General features: G+C 43.2%; 1 protein-coding gene across 3 annotated transcripts in view; it reads left to right on the top strand.

Moving 5' to 3' along the window:
- The window catches only part of GUCY2C (guanylate cyclase 2C), a 1,047,636-nt gene that overhangs the window by 649,223 nt on the left and 383,054 nt on the right, over positions 1-15,359 (top strand). For all 3 annotated transcript variants that reach the window (XM_077277787.1, XM_077277788.1, XM_077277789.1), the window contains exon 16: positions 14,416-14,502. In XM_077277787.1, the coding sequence (XP_077133902.1) occupies positions 14,416-14,502 (87 nt within the window). The remainder of the gene's footprint in view (positions 1-14,415; positions 14,503-15,359) is intronic.

Here is a 15,359-nt window from a genome sequence, read left to right on the forward strand (position 1 = left end):
GCAGAGAACACAGGGCTGGCAGGAACACAGGACTGGCAGGGACGGCAGGAAACACAGGACTGGCTAGGACGGCAGGAAACACAGGACTGCATAGGATGGCAGGAAACACAGGACTGGCTAGGACGGCGGGAATGGTAGGACTGGCAGGAACACGGGATTGGCAGGAACACTGGATTGGCAGGCACGGCAGAGAACACAGGACTGGTTGATGTGGTGTAAAAAGGAACAGGTAGGGACCTGTTCACACTAGAGGTGCAGGTACAGATATGTAGTTAGGAGGAACAGGTAGGGACCTGTTCACACAGGTGGTGCGGGAACGGATATGAAATATGAAGGAACAGGTAGGACCTGTTCACACAGAAGATGTAGGTATGGAAATAAACCAGAAGGAAGGGAGAATGAAGGAACAGGTTGAGACCTGTTCACACAGGAAGAGAACCGCAAGGCTGCGGATAGGAAAGGTAGAGCAGCAAGAGATAGCGCAGCAATAAAAACAAAGCAGAGCAGAACCACAAGGAATGTGGAGAAGAGCTGCAGCAAGAGATTCTTACAGCAACGGGAGCGGAGCAGAGATGAACAGAGCAGAACCGCAAGGAATGCGGAGAGGAGCTGCAGAAAGAGATTCTTACAGCAACGGGAGCGGAGCAGAGATGAATGGAGCAGAACCGCAAGGAATGCGGAGAGGAGCTGCAGAAAGAGATTCTTACAGCAACGGGAGCAGAGCAGAGATGAACGGAGCAGAACCGCAAGGAATGTGGAGAGGAGCTGCAGAAAGAGATTCTTACAGCAATGGGAGCGGAGCAGAGATGAACGGAGCAGAACTGCAGGAGTGCGGATCAGAGGTAAAAGCCACAAAGGTACAGAGCAGGCAGAGCTGCAAGAGTGCAGAGTGTAAGCAGACTGAGAACACAAGGAAAGACACAGCAGGGAAGGAAGCCACAGACAAGGAGACAGAGATAAGACTAAGTACAGACAAGGTAATGGAACAAGACACAAGGACAAAGACACAGGGACCAGGATATTCTGCCTCCTGGAGGGCAGACAACAAGACCAAGGCAAAAATACAGAGAAAAGCCTCCAGAGAGGGAGTAACTCACAGCAAGGCCTGGCAAACTCAGAAGCTAAACACTAACTGACCTAACACATTGCACAGGCCCAGAACACTGGGTGGAGCTGCACTATATACTGGAGGCCTCTTGGTAATTGGTCAGGAACAGACCAGACAGATGCACCTGACTGCTGTAAGAACCAGAGAGTTCAGGCGCCGCCCCCCTATACACAAAGCCACAAAGCATGCAGAGAGCAGAGACACAGAACATGGAGCTGGCATAAAACAGAAACCACATCATGGCCTGGAGCAGTGGGTAAGATAGTGTGAGAGATGTGAGGCCATGCCGTGATGCCAGCAGAGTTGTTACAGACCCTTTCTGAAGATTGCCACCAAGGCATCCTCATTCCATTTAGTCAGTACAGACCATTTTCTAAACTTCTGGCAATATGATTCTGCCACTTCTTGACCCTGAGACAGGGCCAACAAGGTCTTCTCAGCATGATCCACTGAATTAGGTTCGTCATACAATAACCCAAGCGCCGAACTCCTGAGCCACCCAGAGATAAAGAGGGAAGAAAAAAAACACAACAGACTACCGAAAAAAAAATGGCTCAGCACTTTCCTTCCCTTCTTCTGAGATGCAGTTAACTCATTGTTGGCCAGTTGTACTGTTATGATCTGGTGGCCTAAGAGCAGCATGAGACGTACTCTGAGAAGGTGGTACCTGTACTGACCGCAGACCCTAAACTTAACACCGCAACTAGAAGTAGCCGTGGAATGTACCTAGCACTCCCTGGACATCTCGACACAGCCGGAGGACTAATTACCCCTAAAGATAGAAAAGGGAAAACTATCTTGCCTCAGAGAAAATTCCCAATGGATAGGCAGCCCCCCACAAATATTGACTGTGAGAGGAGAGGGAAAAAACATACACAGAGTGAAATCAGAATTTAGCAAAGGAGGCCACTTCTAGCTAAATAGAAAGGATAGGACAGAGTACTATGCAGTCAGTATTAAAACACTAGAAAATATCCACCACAGAAAATACAAAAACTCCACAGCTAACTAAAGATATGGAGGGTATATCTGCATCTCCAGAGATACCAGCTTGGCTAAACAAATCCTTATACAGACCAAGCTGGACAAGACAAAAAACATGGAAAAGAACTGAACAATAAGGCCACAGCATGTGGACAGCAAAAAAATCAAGGCCAGAATTTATCTTTGTTGAAAAGAACTGCAAAGCAGGAGAGACCAGGCAGAGATGTGAATCCTCCAGGAACAATGGACAACTGGCACTGTCTAAAGGGTGAAGCAAGACTAAATAGCCCAGTCAGATTTGCAAAAAGTGAACACACCTGATAAATGCTGTGATTCAGAGACAGCAGCGCTACCACTTACAACCACCGGAGGGAGCCCAAGAGCAGAATTCACAACATTGGCAGATGCTTTAGTCCGGGTCTGGGAGGAGATCCCTCAGGAGACCATCCGCCGCCTCATCAGGAGCATGCCCAGGCATTGTAGGGAGGTCATACAGGCACGTGGAGGCCACACACTGCTGAGCATCATTTCTTTGTCTTGAACCATTTCCACTGAAGTTGGATCAGCCTGAAATTTGATTTTCCACTTTGATTTTGAGCATCATTCCAACTCCAGACCTCCATGGGATATTACTTGTGATTTACATTGATCATTTTTAGGTTTTACTGTTCTCAACGCATTCCACTATGTAATGAATAAAGATTTACAACTGGAATATTTCATTCAGTGATATCTAGGATGTGGGATTCCCTTTATTTTTTTGAGCAGTGTATATATGCATAAAATATATATACAAACAGAACAAAACTTCAATTAAGCACCCTTTCTATACAGTATTGAAAGCTAAATAAATTTAAATATCAGCATATTCAGATAGTCCACACCCCTAAAATTCCAAAAATGTATAGTAATGTAAAATGTAAAAACATTAAATATGTCATCTAAAAGGTAAACACCATAAATAAAAAAAATAAAAATGAAAAGCCAAAATTGATGTTTTCTGGTCTATGCACCTCTTTGTCAAAAATGCTATAAAAAGAAAATATTATAAGCCCATTAGCATAGTAACAATGCAGTTCGGCACTCAAAAAAACAAGCTCTCACACTGCAAGAATGAATAAAATAAAAATGGCGACATATAAAACCAAAACTTGTTTTCAGTCGCTAAAACAATAAAGAAATATATACATGTTTGATATCCTTGTAATTGTACTGACCTGGACAAGCATGTTGCCAGTAACTTTTGCCGTACATTTTATGTCTTAAAAGCAAAACCAAAAAACTATGGCTGTGTTGTGTTTCTTTCACTGCCCTGAAGTGAAAACCATTTCCGGTGACTACCTCTTGAAACTCATCAAGAGAATGCCAAGAGTGTGCAAAGCAGTCATCAAAGCAAAAGGTGGCTACTTTGAAGAACCTAGAATATAAGACATAATTTCAGTTGTTTCACACTTTTTTGTTAAGTATATAATTCCACAAGTGTTAATTCATAGTTTTGATTCCTTCAGTGTGAATGTACAATTTTCATAGTCATGAAAATACAGAAAAATCTTTAAATGAGAAGGTGTGTCCAAACTTTTGGTTTGTACTGTAAATATAAGTATATACGGTCCCAGACCCACCTGTCTCCTCCCTCCTCATTTCTTGCTTATTATCAGACTCCTATTATATATATTGTATCTGTAAGGATATACCGGGACCATACTCTAGGGACAATCGACGTTGAGCAGGGGTGCCATATCGTCAATAACTAGGGTGCCAAACTCCGCAGACAGGTAGGGCCTTTTGTTAGGGCCTACTAGGGTGAAATTAGTCCCCTCCTCTCCCTTTTTTTGTTAATTAATATTTGTCATTTGACGTTTTGTGGATATATGTGAGTGCTACTACTGTCACCCTTAGTTGATATATCAATTATATTAATAAAAGTTATATTTTAGAAGGTTGCTTTTTTTGGGGCTCCATAATGTGGCAACTTATCGCATGGGCTGATGCCCTCAGATCCATTGGGAAATAGCTGAGAGAACCCCCAGGCACAGTGAGTTCGGATAGGGAGGACGCTGCATTACCGCAAGATGCGGTATGACCCGGGCATGTGCTGAAGGCCGTAAGAGGAGAAGCAGGGAAAGTGGAGAATGTGGACTGTACAGTACCCAGTGCTGTAGTTGTAACTGAGAAGGATGTGCTGCGAACAGAAGCAACTAAAGTTTTGTGTTTGAAGTTAAAGCAAGACTGTGTCTCAATTTGTGTGCAATCGTGAGAAGGGGGTCTGCAGCAGCTCAGAAGAGACCCGAAAAGTGCGGGTAACAGAGAGGCAAGTACCCTCATAGAAGTATGTACTTTGCATGTGACGGGAGGCCAGGGTGCACAAAGGCCTCTAACCTAAGCCACAACTACAGCCCTGGTGCTCCCTCACATTTGGCATAGTCAGCAGGATGCCGCAGCCTTGCGGAGCGGGGATGCCACAAAACAAGAAGAGATCAACGTTTTAACCCCTTCATGACCTTGGGATTTTTCGTTTTTCCGTGTTCATTTTTCACTCCCCTCCTTCCCAGAGCCATAACTTTTTTATTTTTGCGTCAATTTGGCCATGTGAGGGCTTATTTTTTGCGGGACGAGTTGTACTTTTGAACGACATCATTGGTTTTACCATGTCATGTACTAGAAAACAGAAAAAAAATTCCAAGTGCGGTGAAATTGCAAAAAAAGTGCAATCCCACGCTTGTTTTTTGCTTGGCTTTTTTGCTAGGTTCACTAAATGCTAAACCTGACCTGCCATTATGATTCTCCAGGTCACTATGAGTTCATAGACACATAACATGACTAGGTTATTTTTTATCTAAGTGGTGAAAAAAATTTCCAAACTTTGCTAAAAAAAAAAAAAAATTGCGCCATTTTTCATGATCTGGGGTCGGTTGAGGGCTTATTTTTTGCGTGCCGAGCTGGCGTTTTTAATGATTCCAATTCGGTGCAGATACGTTCTTTTGATCGCCCGTTATTGCATTTTAATGCAATGTCTCGGCGACCAAAAAAACAATTCTGGCGTTTCGATTTTTTTTCTCGTTACGCCGTTTAGCGATCAGGTTAATGCTTTTTTTTATTGATAGATAGGGCGATTCTGAACGTGGCGATACCAAATATGTGTAGGTTTGATTTTTTTTTAATTGATTTATTTTGGTTGTAAGTGGTAACGCTGCTGTCTCTGAGTCGCAGCATTTGTCAGGTGTGTTCACTTTTTGCAAATCTGACTGGGCTATTTAGTCTTGCTTCACCCTTTAGTCAGTGCCAGTTGTCCATTGTTCCTGGAGGATTCACATCTCTGCCTGGTCTCTCCTGCTTTGCAGTTCTTTTCAACAAAGATAAGTTCTGGCCTTGATTTTTTGCTGTCCACATGCTGTGGCCTTATTGTTCAGTTCTTTTCCATGTTTTTTTTCTCTTGTCCAGCTTGGTCTGTATAAGGATTTGTTTAGCCAAGCTGGTATCTCTGGAGATGCAGATATACCCTCCATATCTTTAGTTAGCTGTGGAGTTTTTGTATTTTCTGTGGTGGATATTTTCTAGTGTTTTAATACTGACCACATAGTACTCTGTCCTATCCTTTCTATTTAGCTAGAAGTGGCCTCCTTTGCTAAATTCTGATTTCAGTCTGTGTATGTTTTTTCCCTCTCCTCTCACAGTCAATATTTGTGAGGGGCTGCCTATCCTTTAGGAATTTTCTCTGAGGCAAGATAGTTTTCCCTTTTCTATCTTTAGGGGTAATTAGTCCTCCGGCTGTGTCGAGATGTCCAGGGAGCGCTAGGTACATTCCACGGCTACTTCTAGTTGCGGTGTTAGGTTCAGGGTCTGCGGTCAGTACAGGTACCACCTTCTCCAGAGTATGTCTCATGCTGCTCTTAGGCCACCAGATCATAACAGTGGCCGGATGGCCAGAAGTGAACCTGAAGTTTTTTTGCATAGTGTTGTTTAGTTGCGCCCATTGCGCCATTTCTCCTGGAAAGCAGGAATATGCCCAGGAACTGTGCCATGAACTATGTGCAACTGCAGCAACAGACTGTTCCCAGGACAGGCAGTGCATGTAGCATTCAAAGCCAGTGTTACCCTCAAAGGGAGGGGGACGTACTTTTACTCCCTATGACTGTTTGCCCACTGGAAGGGCCACCTAATTGTTTATATGTTAATTACCAGTGAACAAGACCAGAATATGGAACTGTCAGGGTGCTGCCTAGAGGACTGTGTATCAGGCATCCCTTTGGAGAGAAAGGATTCTCCTGCAACGTTGTACAGACTCGGCTCACATTGAGCCAATATAATTGTTCTACCTCTTTTTAATGTGTTTCTCCCTGTGCGGAGTATATCTTGCAAAAATAAAAGTGATGATGCAGAAATGGTCAGGGGCGACCATTGTTAAAGGGAGGGGGAATGTAAGGGGTATACCGGGACCGTGTGATATTCCCTCCCTCCATGTAAATGTTACCTTCATGCAAAACTGTGTATGTACTTATCTGTTTTGCTAATGCATAATGATGAGAATAGGGAAAGCGTAGTACCCTGTTCGGCCCACTAGATGGGGCCCATGACACGTATAATAACAAGTGGTGTAAATAGTTAACCATAGGAGGAGCTAGCTGGGGTTAGGTAGGAACAGTTTCCTAGAGAGTCAGTAGGGGCCAAGGTGTCCAGGCAGCTGGGAAGGTACAATGTTAAGGTACAGGACCCAGCCATCCAGTGCCCACAGGGCCAGCAGTATAGCTGAGCAGCGGGCTTACAGCAGTGTTGGAATAAAGGCTGTAAGCAGGGCCAGGACAGTACGAGGATGCAAGCGGCTCCATAATGTGGCATAATCTGATGCCCTCAGATCCGGGATGAAACCTCTGAGGGAATGCTCAGGCACAGTGAGTTTGGGAAGAAATGAGGAATCCAGCTCAACGAAGTAGTGAAAAAAACTTCTTTCTTTATTCACTTGAAGATATATTCAGTGGAGGATAAAACATCAGCGATTACAAAAGATAAAATGCGATATCAACGCGTTTCTGGTGACCAAGCACCCTTAATCATGATATCTAGTGTGTGGCTTGTCTTGCATTTTTATACTAAGATCCGATTAGTATAAAAATGCAAGACAAGCCACACACTAGATATCATGATTAAGGGTGCTTGGTCACTAGAAACGCGTTGATATCGCATTTTATCTTTTGTAATCGCTGATGTTTTATCCTCCACTGAATATATCTTCAAGTGAATAAAGAAAGAAGTTTTTTTCACTACTTCGTTGAGCTGGATTCCTCATTTCTTCTTTGATTTGCTACGCCCTGACACAGCGGCTCCGTGCTCCGAGCCTCCAAGGATGTCGACCATGGTGAGCTGGACTTTGTTCGACAGTGAGTTTGGACAGGGTGGACGCTGTGTTACCACAAGATGCGGTATGACCCGGGCACATACTGAAGGCCGGAAGAGGAGAAGCAGGGAAAGTGCAGAATGTGGACTGTACAGAACCCAATGCTGTAGATGTAACTGAGAAGGATGTGCTGCTAACAGAAGCAAGTAAATTTTGTGTTTGAAGTTAAAGCAAGACTGTGTCTGAATTTGTGTGCAATTGTGCAAAGGGGGTCTGCAGAAGCTCAGAAGAGACCCGAAGAGTGCGGGTAACAGAGAGGCAAGTACCATCATAGACGTACGTACTTTGCATGTGATGGGAGGCTAGGGTGTGCAAAGGCCTTTAACCTAAGCCACGACTACAGCACTGGCGCTCCCTCACATATCATTCCATCATATAAAATTTGTATTTGTTTTTGTTATAAGTCCTTATAACGGAGGGCTATCTGAGAGCTCGGGGAGACAGTATAATCAGGGAGGACTGTGAGGAGTTTGGGGGCATCACGTGATCGGTTATTGGGGGTGTGGGGCAATCATGGCTCCTGATTATTAACATAAGGATGAGTGACCTCGGGGAGATTAAAACATCCAACACCACAGAGACACCATCACGTGTTTCTCAACGCAGTGATCCAGAACACTGCCCCCATCCCTTATGGGAAATATGCAAATGCATGTAGAAAAGCCGTGGAGACACCATCACGTGTTTCTCAATGCAAGCAATGAATAGCCAGGTCTTTCACCGGGAAGGAACAACCACGGGAAGGGCAGCATCCAATAAAGGAAAACCACCTATGCCAAAACATGGTATCCATCCACAGACAGCTGTTTCTGGGTATTTGCCCCTCATCAGTGTGGAGTAGGAAACTCGCTATTAGGAGCAGTGCCTAGTGAAAAGGCTATAAACATAAGGATGGATGACCTCGGGGACATCAAAACATCCAACTAGAAGCACATTGTTTCCAACAGAAGGAAGCACAAGAATTCATCCCCTGCTGTGCTCCCTACACTGAGCGTTGGGGATCCGCGCCCTGACCTGTAATATCACAGATTAATATGAATTCACAATCAGATAATCATCCAATAAATGTCGCACATTATCTGCAGATACAATACAAAGAATTATGGAATCAACAACAATGCAGAATATTTCATCGAATTTGAGGATTTATTTGCGGTAAATGCGGCAATTAGAGCCACAAACTTATCTGAGATCTCTGCTCTTCTCTGTTCTAAGTACAAGTTAACATCTGCAATATTCTAAGAATCTGCTCCCTGCGCCAAATGTCTGATCCAGTACTGCGATTATTTGATCAGAGCAAAGCTTTAATTTCATGTATAAATATAATGAACAACCAGAGAAGCGAACAATCACCCTCATTCTATAACATGAATTTAGGGAACGAGTTCTGTAGTGTCGGGTGTGAGATACAATATTGTGTGACATTATCACTGATATAATCACTCAGTAGTGATTGGATATATGGAGATACAACATTACCTTTCTCTTATGTTTAGAACAAAGTAAAACAAGGATACACTTTCTTGTGTTTTATATTTTGGGGTCCATTACCTCTTCTTCATCAATAACTCCCCGGCAGCTGCTCCATCCCTCATCTCCCACCTATTATTACAGCAGAGACTCCACACTCTCCCTTATATTATTATTCCCATTATTTGCTCCTTGCTGTTCCTGTATAGGTGTCAGGACTGAAGTGACATTTCTGCTGGCATAAAGTGGAAACCAGAAAAAAAAAAAACGCAAAAGAGCACAGAGTTGCACAACTGCCAGACAAGGGTGAGGAGAGACCTGAATTAGCCACATGCTGGCAGATGCAGCCACCTGAAGCCTCTTCTCACTGGACGCAGTCTCCTCACTTTTCCCTGCTCACCGCCTCAGCCCGCCCGCTGACAATGCCCCCAGTTCTCCTCTGGAATGAGGAAGTGCGCACAGTGTGTCACATAACGTCAGGACATGATGCAACCGGACCAGATGCAGCTTAAAGGTACAGTGCCCATTTCCGTCCGCCAGATACATTAACAACCCTGTAGGTGTATCTTTAACTCACCACAGTGTTGTTATGCATCTGGCGTGCGGCAGCTTTGAACAAAATGTCCCTGGGGCCTGGTAACCATTAGCAAAGAGAGGGGTCCACCCGGAGCGGGCTGCCAGCATGTTCGGCCCCCCCTATTTGCTTTTGCTCACCAGGCCCCATACAGTAGTAAGGGTAGTAATGCCCTGATGGCGGCCCTGGTCTCCGGAAGCCTGCAGCGGGGAATAAAGTAAATTTTCTCCCAGCAGCATTCGGCTACGTGCAGGCACCTGACAGGTTAATAAAGCCATTAACCCGCAGATTAACCCCATATCTGCAGGCTAATAGTGTTTGTTTATTTCTGGAAGTTCCCTTTAACCACTTCACCCCCGGGCCATTTTCCATTTTTATGTTTCTGTTTTTTGCTCCCCTTCTTCCCAGAGCCATAACTTTTTTATTTTTCTGTCAATATGGCCATGTGAGGGCCTTGTTTGCACAAAAAATAAGCCATTACCAAGTCCCAGATCATTAAAAATGGAGACGCTACGGGTCTCAGAAAATGGCGGCATTTTACATTTCTTTTTTAGAAACATTGGATTTTTTTAATCACTTAAATAAAAAAGAACCTATACATGGTTGGTATCTGTGAATTCTTAATGACTTGAAAAATCATAATAGCAGGTCAGTTTTAGCATTTAGTGAATACGTTAAATAAAAAAAATTTATGGAATTGCACTTTTTTTTTGCAATTTCATCGCAACTTGAATTTTTTCACATTTTCCAGTACAATATATGGTAAAACCAATGGTGTCTTACAAAAGTAATGTAATAACATAGTTAGTAAGGTCGAAAAAAGACATTTGTCCATCCAGCTTAGCCTATATTCTGTCAGAATAAATCCCCAGATCTACGTCCTTCTAAGGAACCTAATAACTGTAAGATACAATATTGTTACGCTCCAGGAGGACATCCAGGCCTCTCTTGAACCCTTCGACTGAGTTCGCCATCACCACCTCCTCAGGCAAGCAATTCCAGATTCTCACTGCCCTAACAGTAAAGAATCCTCTTCTATGTTGGTGGAAAAACCTTCTCTCCTCCAGACGCAGAAAATGCCCCCTTGTGACCGTCACCTTCCTTGGTATAAACAGATCCTCGAAGAGATATTTGTATTGTCCCCTTATATACTTATACATGGTTATTAGATTTCTAGACTAAATAATCCTAATTTTGCTAATCTATCTGGGTATTGTAGCTCCCGCATCCCCTTTATTTATTTTGTTGCCCTCCTTTGTACTGGCTCTACCTCATATATATTATATAGGAGTACAACTCGTCCCACAAAAAACAAGCCCTCGCATGGCCATATTGACTGTAAAATAGCAAAGTTATGGTGCTGGGAAGAAGAGGAGCAAAAACTGGAAACTCAAAAACGGATAAACCCAAGATGGTGAAGGGATTAAACATATCCAAATAAAGAACTCGCTATTATTAAAAGATCTATTGATTAAAATGTTTATTAAAATTAACTTTGTTCATTGGAAAACCATTTTCCCTATTTTATTTTTGGATTTTCAGTCATACTTTGCCTTCTTTTGAATCCATCATGAAACAACCGCTCTTGTCATCGCAATGGCCTGGCAATGTATTATTTGTGCTTGAAATGCTGGATATTTAGACCTTTAACCTACAAATCTGTGCTAAGCAGCACTTCAATATTAATGTTCATTAAATGGTGATGCCATATGAATGTTAATGTGATAGTGCTTAGATTTGCCGTATGCTGAATTAAAGCAATATTGATTGCATTGCATTTAGATTGTGATTAGTGATGAGCAAATATACTCGTTACTCGAGATTTCCCGAGCATGCTCCGGTGTCCTCCGAGTATTTTTTAATGCTCGGAAACTTAGTTTTAATTGCCGCAGCTGAATGATTTACATCTGTTAGCCAGCATAAGTACATGTGGGGGTTGCCTGGTTGCTAGGGAATCCCCACATGTACGTATACTGGCTAACAGATGTAAATCATTCAGCTGCGGCAATAAAAACTAAATTTCCGAGCACTAAAAAATACTCAGATTGGCCTATTGCCTCAACGCATTAACCTAACTATCTCTGTGTGGCCCATTAAAGAAAAAAACAAAAAAAAAAACTTAAACCATAATCAGGTTCCTCGCATCATGTTCTTTATACAGTTAATAGCCTCTGTGTCTGTACTGTTACACACTTAGGCAGTAAACTGGTTCATGCAGCTTTACATGAACACCCAAGCCTTAAGGCCCCGTCACACTTAGCGAGATCGCTAGCGAGATCGCTGCTGAGTCACAAGTTTTGTGACGCAACAGCGACCTCAGTAGCGATCTCGCTATGTTTGACATGTACCAGCGACCAGGCACCTGCTGTGAGATCGCTGGTCGTGTCGGAATGGCCTGGACCTTTTTTTGATTGTTGAGGTCCCGCTGACATCGCTGAATCGGTGTGTGTGACACGGATTCAGCGTTGTCTTCACTGGTAACAAGGGTAAACATCGGGTTACTAAGCGCAGGGCCGCGCTTAGTAACCCGATGTTTACCCTGGTTACCATCGTAAAAGTAAAAAAAAAAAAACAGTACATACTCACATTCCGGTGTCCGTCAGGTCCCTTGCCGTCTGCTTCCCGCACTGACTGACTGCCGGCCGTAAAGTGAAAGCACATCACAGCGGTGACGTCACCGCTCTGCTGTTAGGGCCGGCGCTCAGTCAGTGCAGGAAGCGGACGCCGGGGGACGCGAAGGTGAGTATGTAGTGTTTGTTATTTTACATTTTACACTGGTAACCAGGGTAAACATCGGGTTACTATGCGCGGCCCTGCGCTTAGCAACCCGATGTTTACCCTGGTTACCCGGGGACCTCGGCATCGTTGGTCGCTGGAGAGCGGTCTGTGTGACAGCTCTCCAGCGACCACACAGCGACTAAACAGCGACGCTGCAGTGATCGGCATCGTTGTCTGTATCGCTGCAGCGTCGCTAAGTGTGACGGGGCCTTTACACTATGGCTGGTCCAAATAACTAAAGCAATTGTTACCATCCACCTCTCGTGTCTCCCCTCTTCCTCATACACTATGTTCCAAATTATTATGCAAATTACATTTTTATCAGATTTTCCTAAATGGTCGGTGCAAATGACAGTCAGTCTAATAAAAGTCATCACCTGTTAGATTATACATCGAATTTTATTGAAGAAACCTCCCAATGATAACAGTATCATCTCCAAAATGAATAAAAACTCAAAATGCACTGTTCCAAATTATTAGGCACAGTAGAATTTTTATACATTTGATATGTTTTAAAGAACTGAAAATGCTCATTTGTGGAATTTGCAGCATTAGGAGGTCACATTCACTGAACAAAAAAGCTATTTAACGCCAAAACATCCCAACAGGGCAAGTTACATGTTAACATAGGACCCTTCTTTGATGTCACCTTCACAATTCTTGCATCCATTGAACTTGTGAATTTTTGGAGAGTTTCTGCTTGTATTTCTTTGCATGAAGTTGGAATAGCCTCCCAGAGCTGCTGTTTGGATGTGAAATGCCTCCCACCCTCATAGATCTTTGGCTTGATGATCCTCTAAAGGTTCTCTATAGGGTTGAGGTCAGGGGAAGATGGTGGCCACACCATGAGTTTATCTCCTTTTATGCCCATAGCAGCCAATGACTCAGAGGTATTCTTTGCAGCATAAGATGGGGCATTGTCAGCATGGAGATGATTTTGCTCCTGAAGGCATGTTTCTGCTTTTTAGACCATAGAAGAATGTTGTCAGTCAGAAACTCTATATACTTTGCAGAGGTCATTTTCACACCTTCAGGAACCTTAAAGGGCCTGACCAGCTGTTTCCCCATGATTCTGGCCCAAAACATGACTCCTCCACCTCCTCGCTGACGTTGCAGCCTTGTGGGACATGGTAGCCATCCACCAACCATCCACTACTCCATCCAGGGTTGCTCGACACTCATCAGTAAACAAGACTGTTTGGAAATTAGTCTTCATGTATGTGTGGGCCCAATACAACCATTTCTGCTTGTGAACACCGTTTAAGGGTGGCCGAATAGTAGGTTTATGCACCACAGCAAGCCTTTGAAGGAGCCTACACCTTGAGGTTCGAGGGACTCCAGAGGCACCAGCAGCTTCAAATATCTGTTTGCTGCTTTGTAATGGCTTTTTAGCAGCTGCTCTCTTAATCCGATGAACTTGCCTGGCAGAAATCTTCCTCATTATGCCTTTATCAGCACAAACACATCTGTGCTCAGATACAGCCACAAATCTCTTAACAGTACAATGATCACGCTTATGTTTTTGGAAAATTTCTAATGTTTTCATCCCTTCACCAAGGCATTGCACTATTTGATGCTTTTCAGCAGCAGAGAGATCCTTTTTCTTTCCCATGTTACTTGAAAACTGTGACCTGCTTAATAATGTGGAACATCATTTTTAAGTAGTTTTCCTTTAATTAGAATCACCTGGAAAACCAATTATCACATGTGTTTAAGATTGATTTCAGTGATACATTGAGCCCTGAGACACAATACCATCCACAAGTTTATTTGAAAAACAAAACAATTAAATCTTTATGACACTTAAATCCAATTTGCATAATAATTTGGAACACAGTGTAGTTTGTAAGCTTGCGAGCAGGGCCCTCACTCCTCTTGGTATCTATTTTGAACTGTGATTTCTGTTATGCTGTAATGTCTATTGTCTGTACAAGTCCCCTCTATAATTTGTAGAGGGCTGTGGAATATGTTGGCGCTATATAAATAAAATTATTATTATTATTATTATTATTAATTGTGATATGATATGTGGCAGAGCTCCTTAGCAAAACTTTTTTTCTCCTGAAAACAGTTTTTTTCATTATGAAAATATTTTTTTTTCCATCTTAGGATGTTCTCAGTGATAAAATATCCTACCCAGATGGCACCTTCATGGACTGGGAATTTAAAATCTCCGTCATGAATGATATAGCTAAGGTAAGACTATGCATTCACATTTACAGTCTTTCTAATATATAGAATACCAAGAGTAGGAAGTTGAACTGATAAGTTTGGTGTTATAATAGCCAATGATAAGCCAGTAAACAGGGAAAGAAAGCTTTGTACTTTGTAGAAAACTACTGCTTGCTCCCAAATTTACCAAAGGGGCCATTAGTTCTAGTAAACAAATCCCAGTTAACAGACCTTCACTAATGCAATCCCAATTATAACCTGTATGATACACTAGAATATTGGTAAAAGCTTTAACACCTTAATGACAAGCACCATACTTGCCTGGCGCATCGATAGCAGATGTATTGAGTCATTGTCAGCAAGCAACCTGAATGGTAATCATATCATTCCATCTCTGAACTGATCTACCTTGCATGTCTTTTTATCTAGACTTGTTAGCCATCTTAGGCTACGTTCACATTTGCGGTGTGCGCCGCAGCGTCGCCGCCGCAACGCACAGCGCAAATGTGAACACATGCACAACGCTGCTTTTTGCGCCGCATGCGTCCTTTTTTCCATTGATTTTGGACGCAGCAAAAATGCAACTTGCTGCGTCCTCTGCGCCCCGACGCGGGCGCCGCAGGGACGCATGCGGCGCAAAAAGCAAGTGCACCGCATGTCCATGCGCCCCCATGTTAAATATAGGGGCGCATGATGCATGCAGCGCCGCTGCGGTGCCCGACGCTGCGGCGCTAGCCGCGAATGTGAACGTAGCCTTAGCAAGCAGTTTTTTTTGGGGGTATATTCTTGTATATTGCTATTGAACTTACTTCGGCTTGTTCCTTATGCAGAAAGGTCATATAACTGTTTTCAAAGTGGTTTATGATCCATGTAGGCCTGGA

Source organism: Ranitomeya variabilis, chromosome 8 (genome assembly GCF_051348905.1).
Source record: "Ranitomeya variabilis isolate aRanVar5 chromosome 8, aRanVar5.hap1, whole genome shotgun sequence".
Classification (NCBI taxonomy): Eukaryota; Metazoa; Chordata; class Amphibia; order Anura; family Dendrobatidae; genus Ranitomeya; species Ranitomeya variabilis.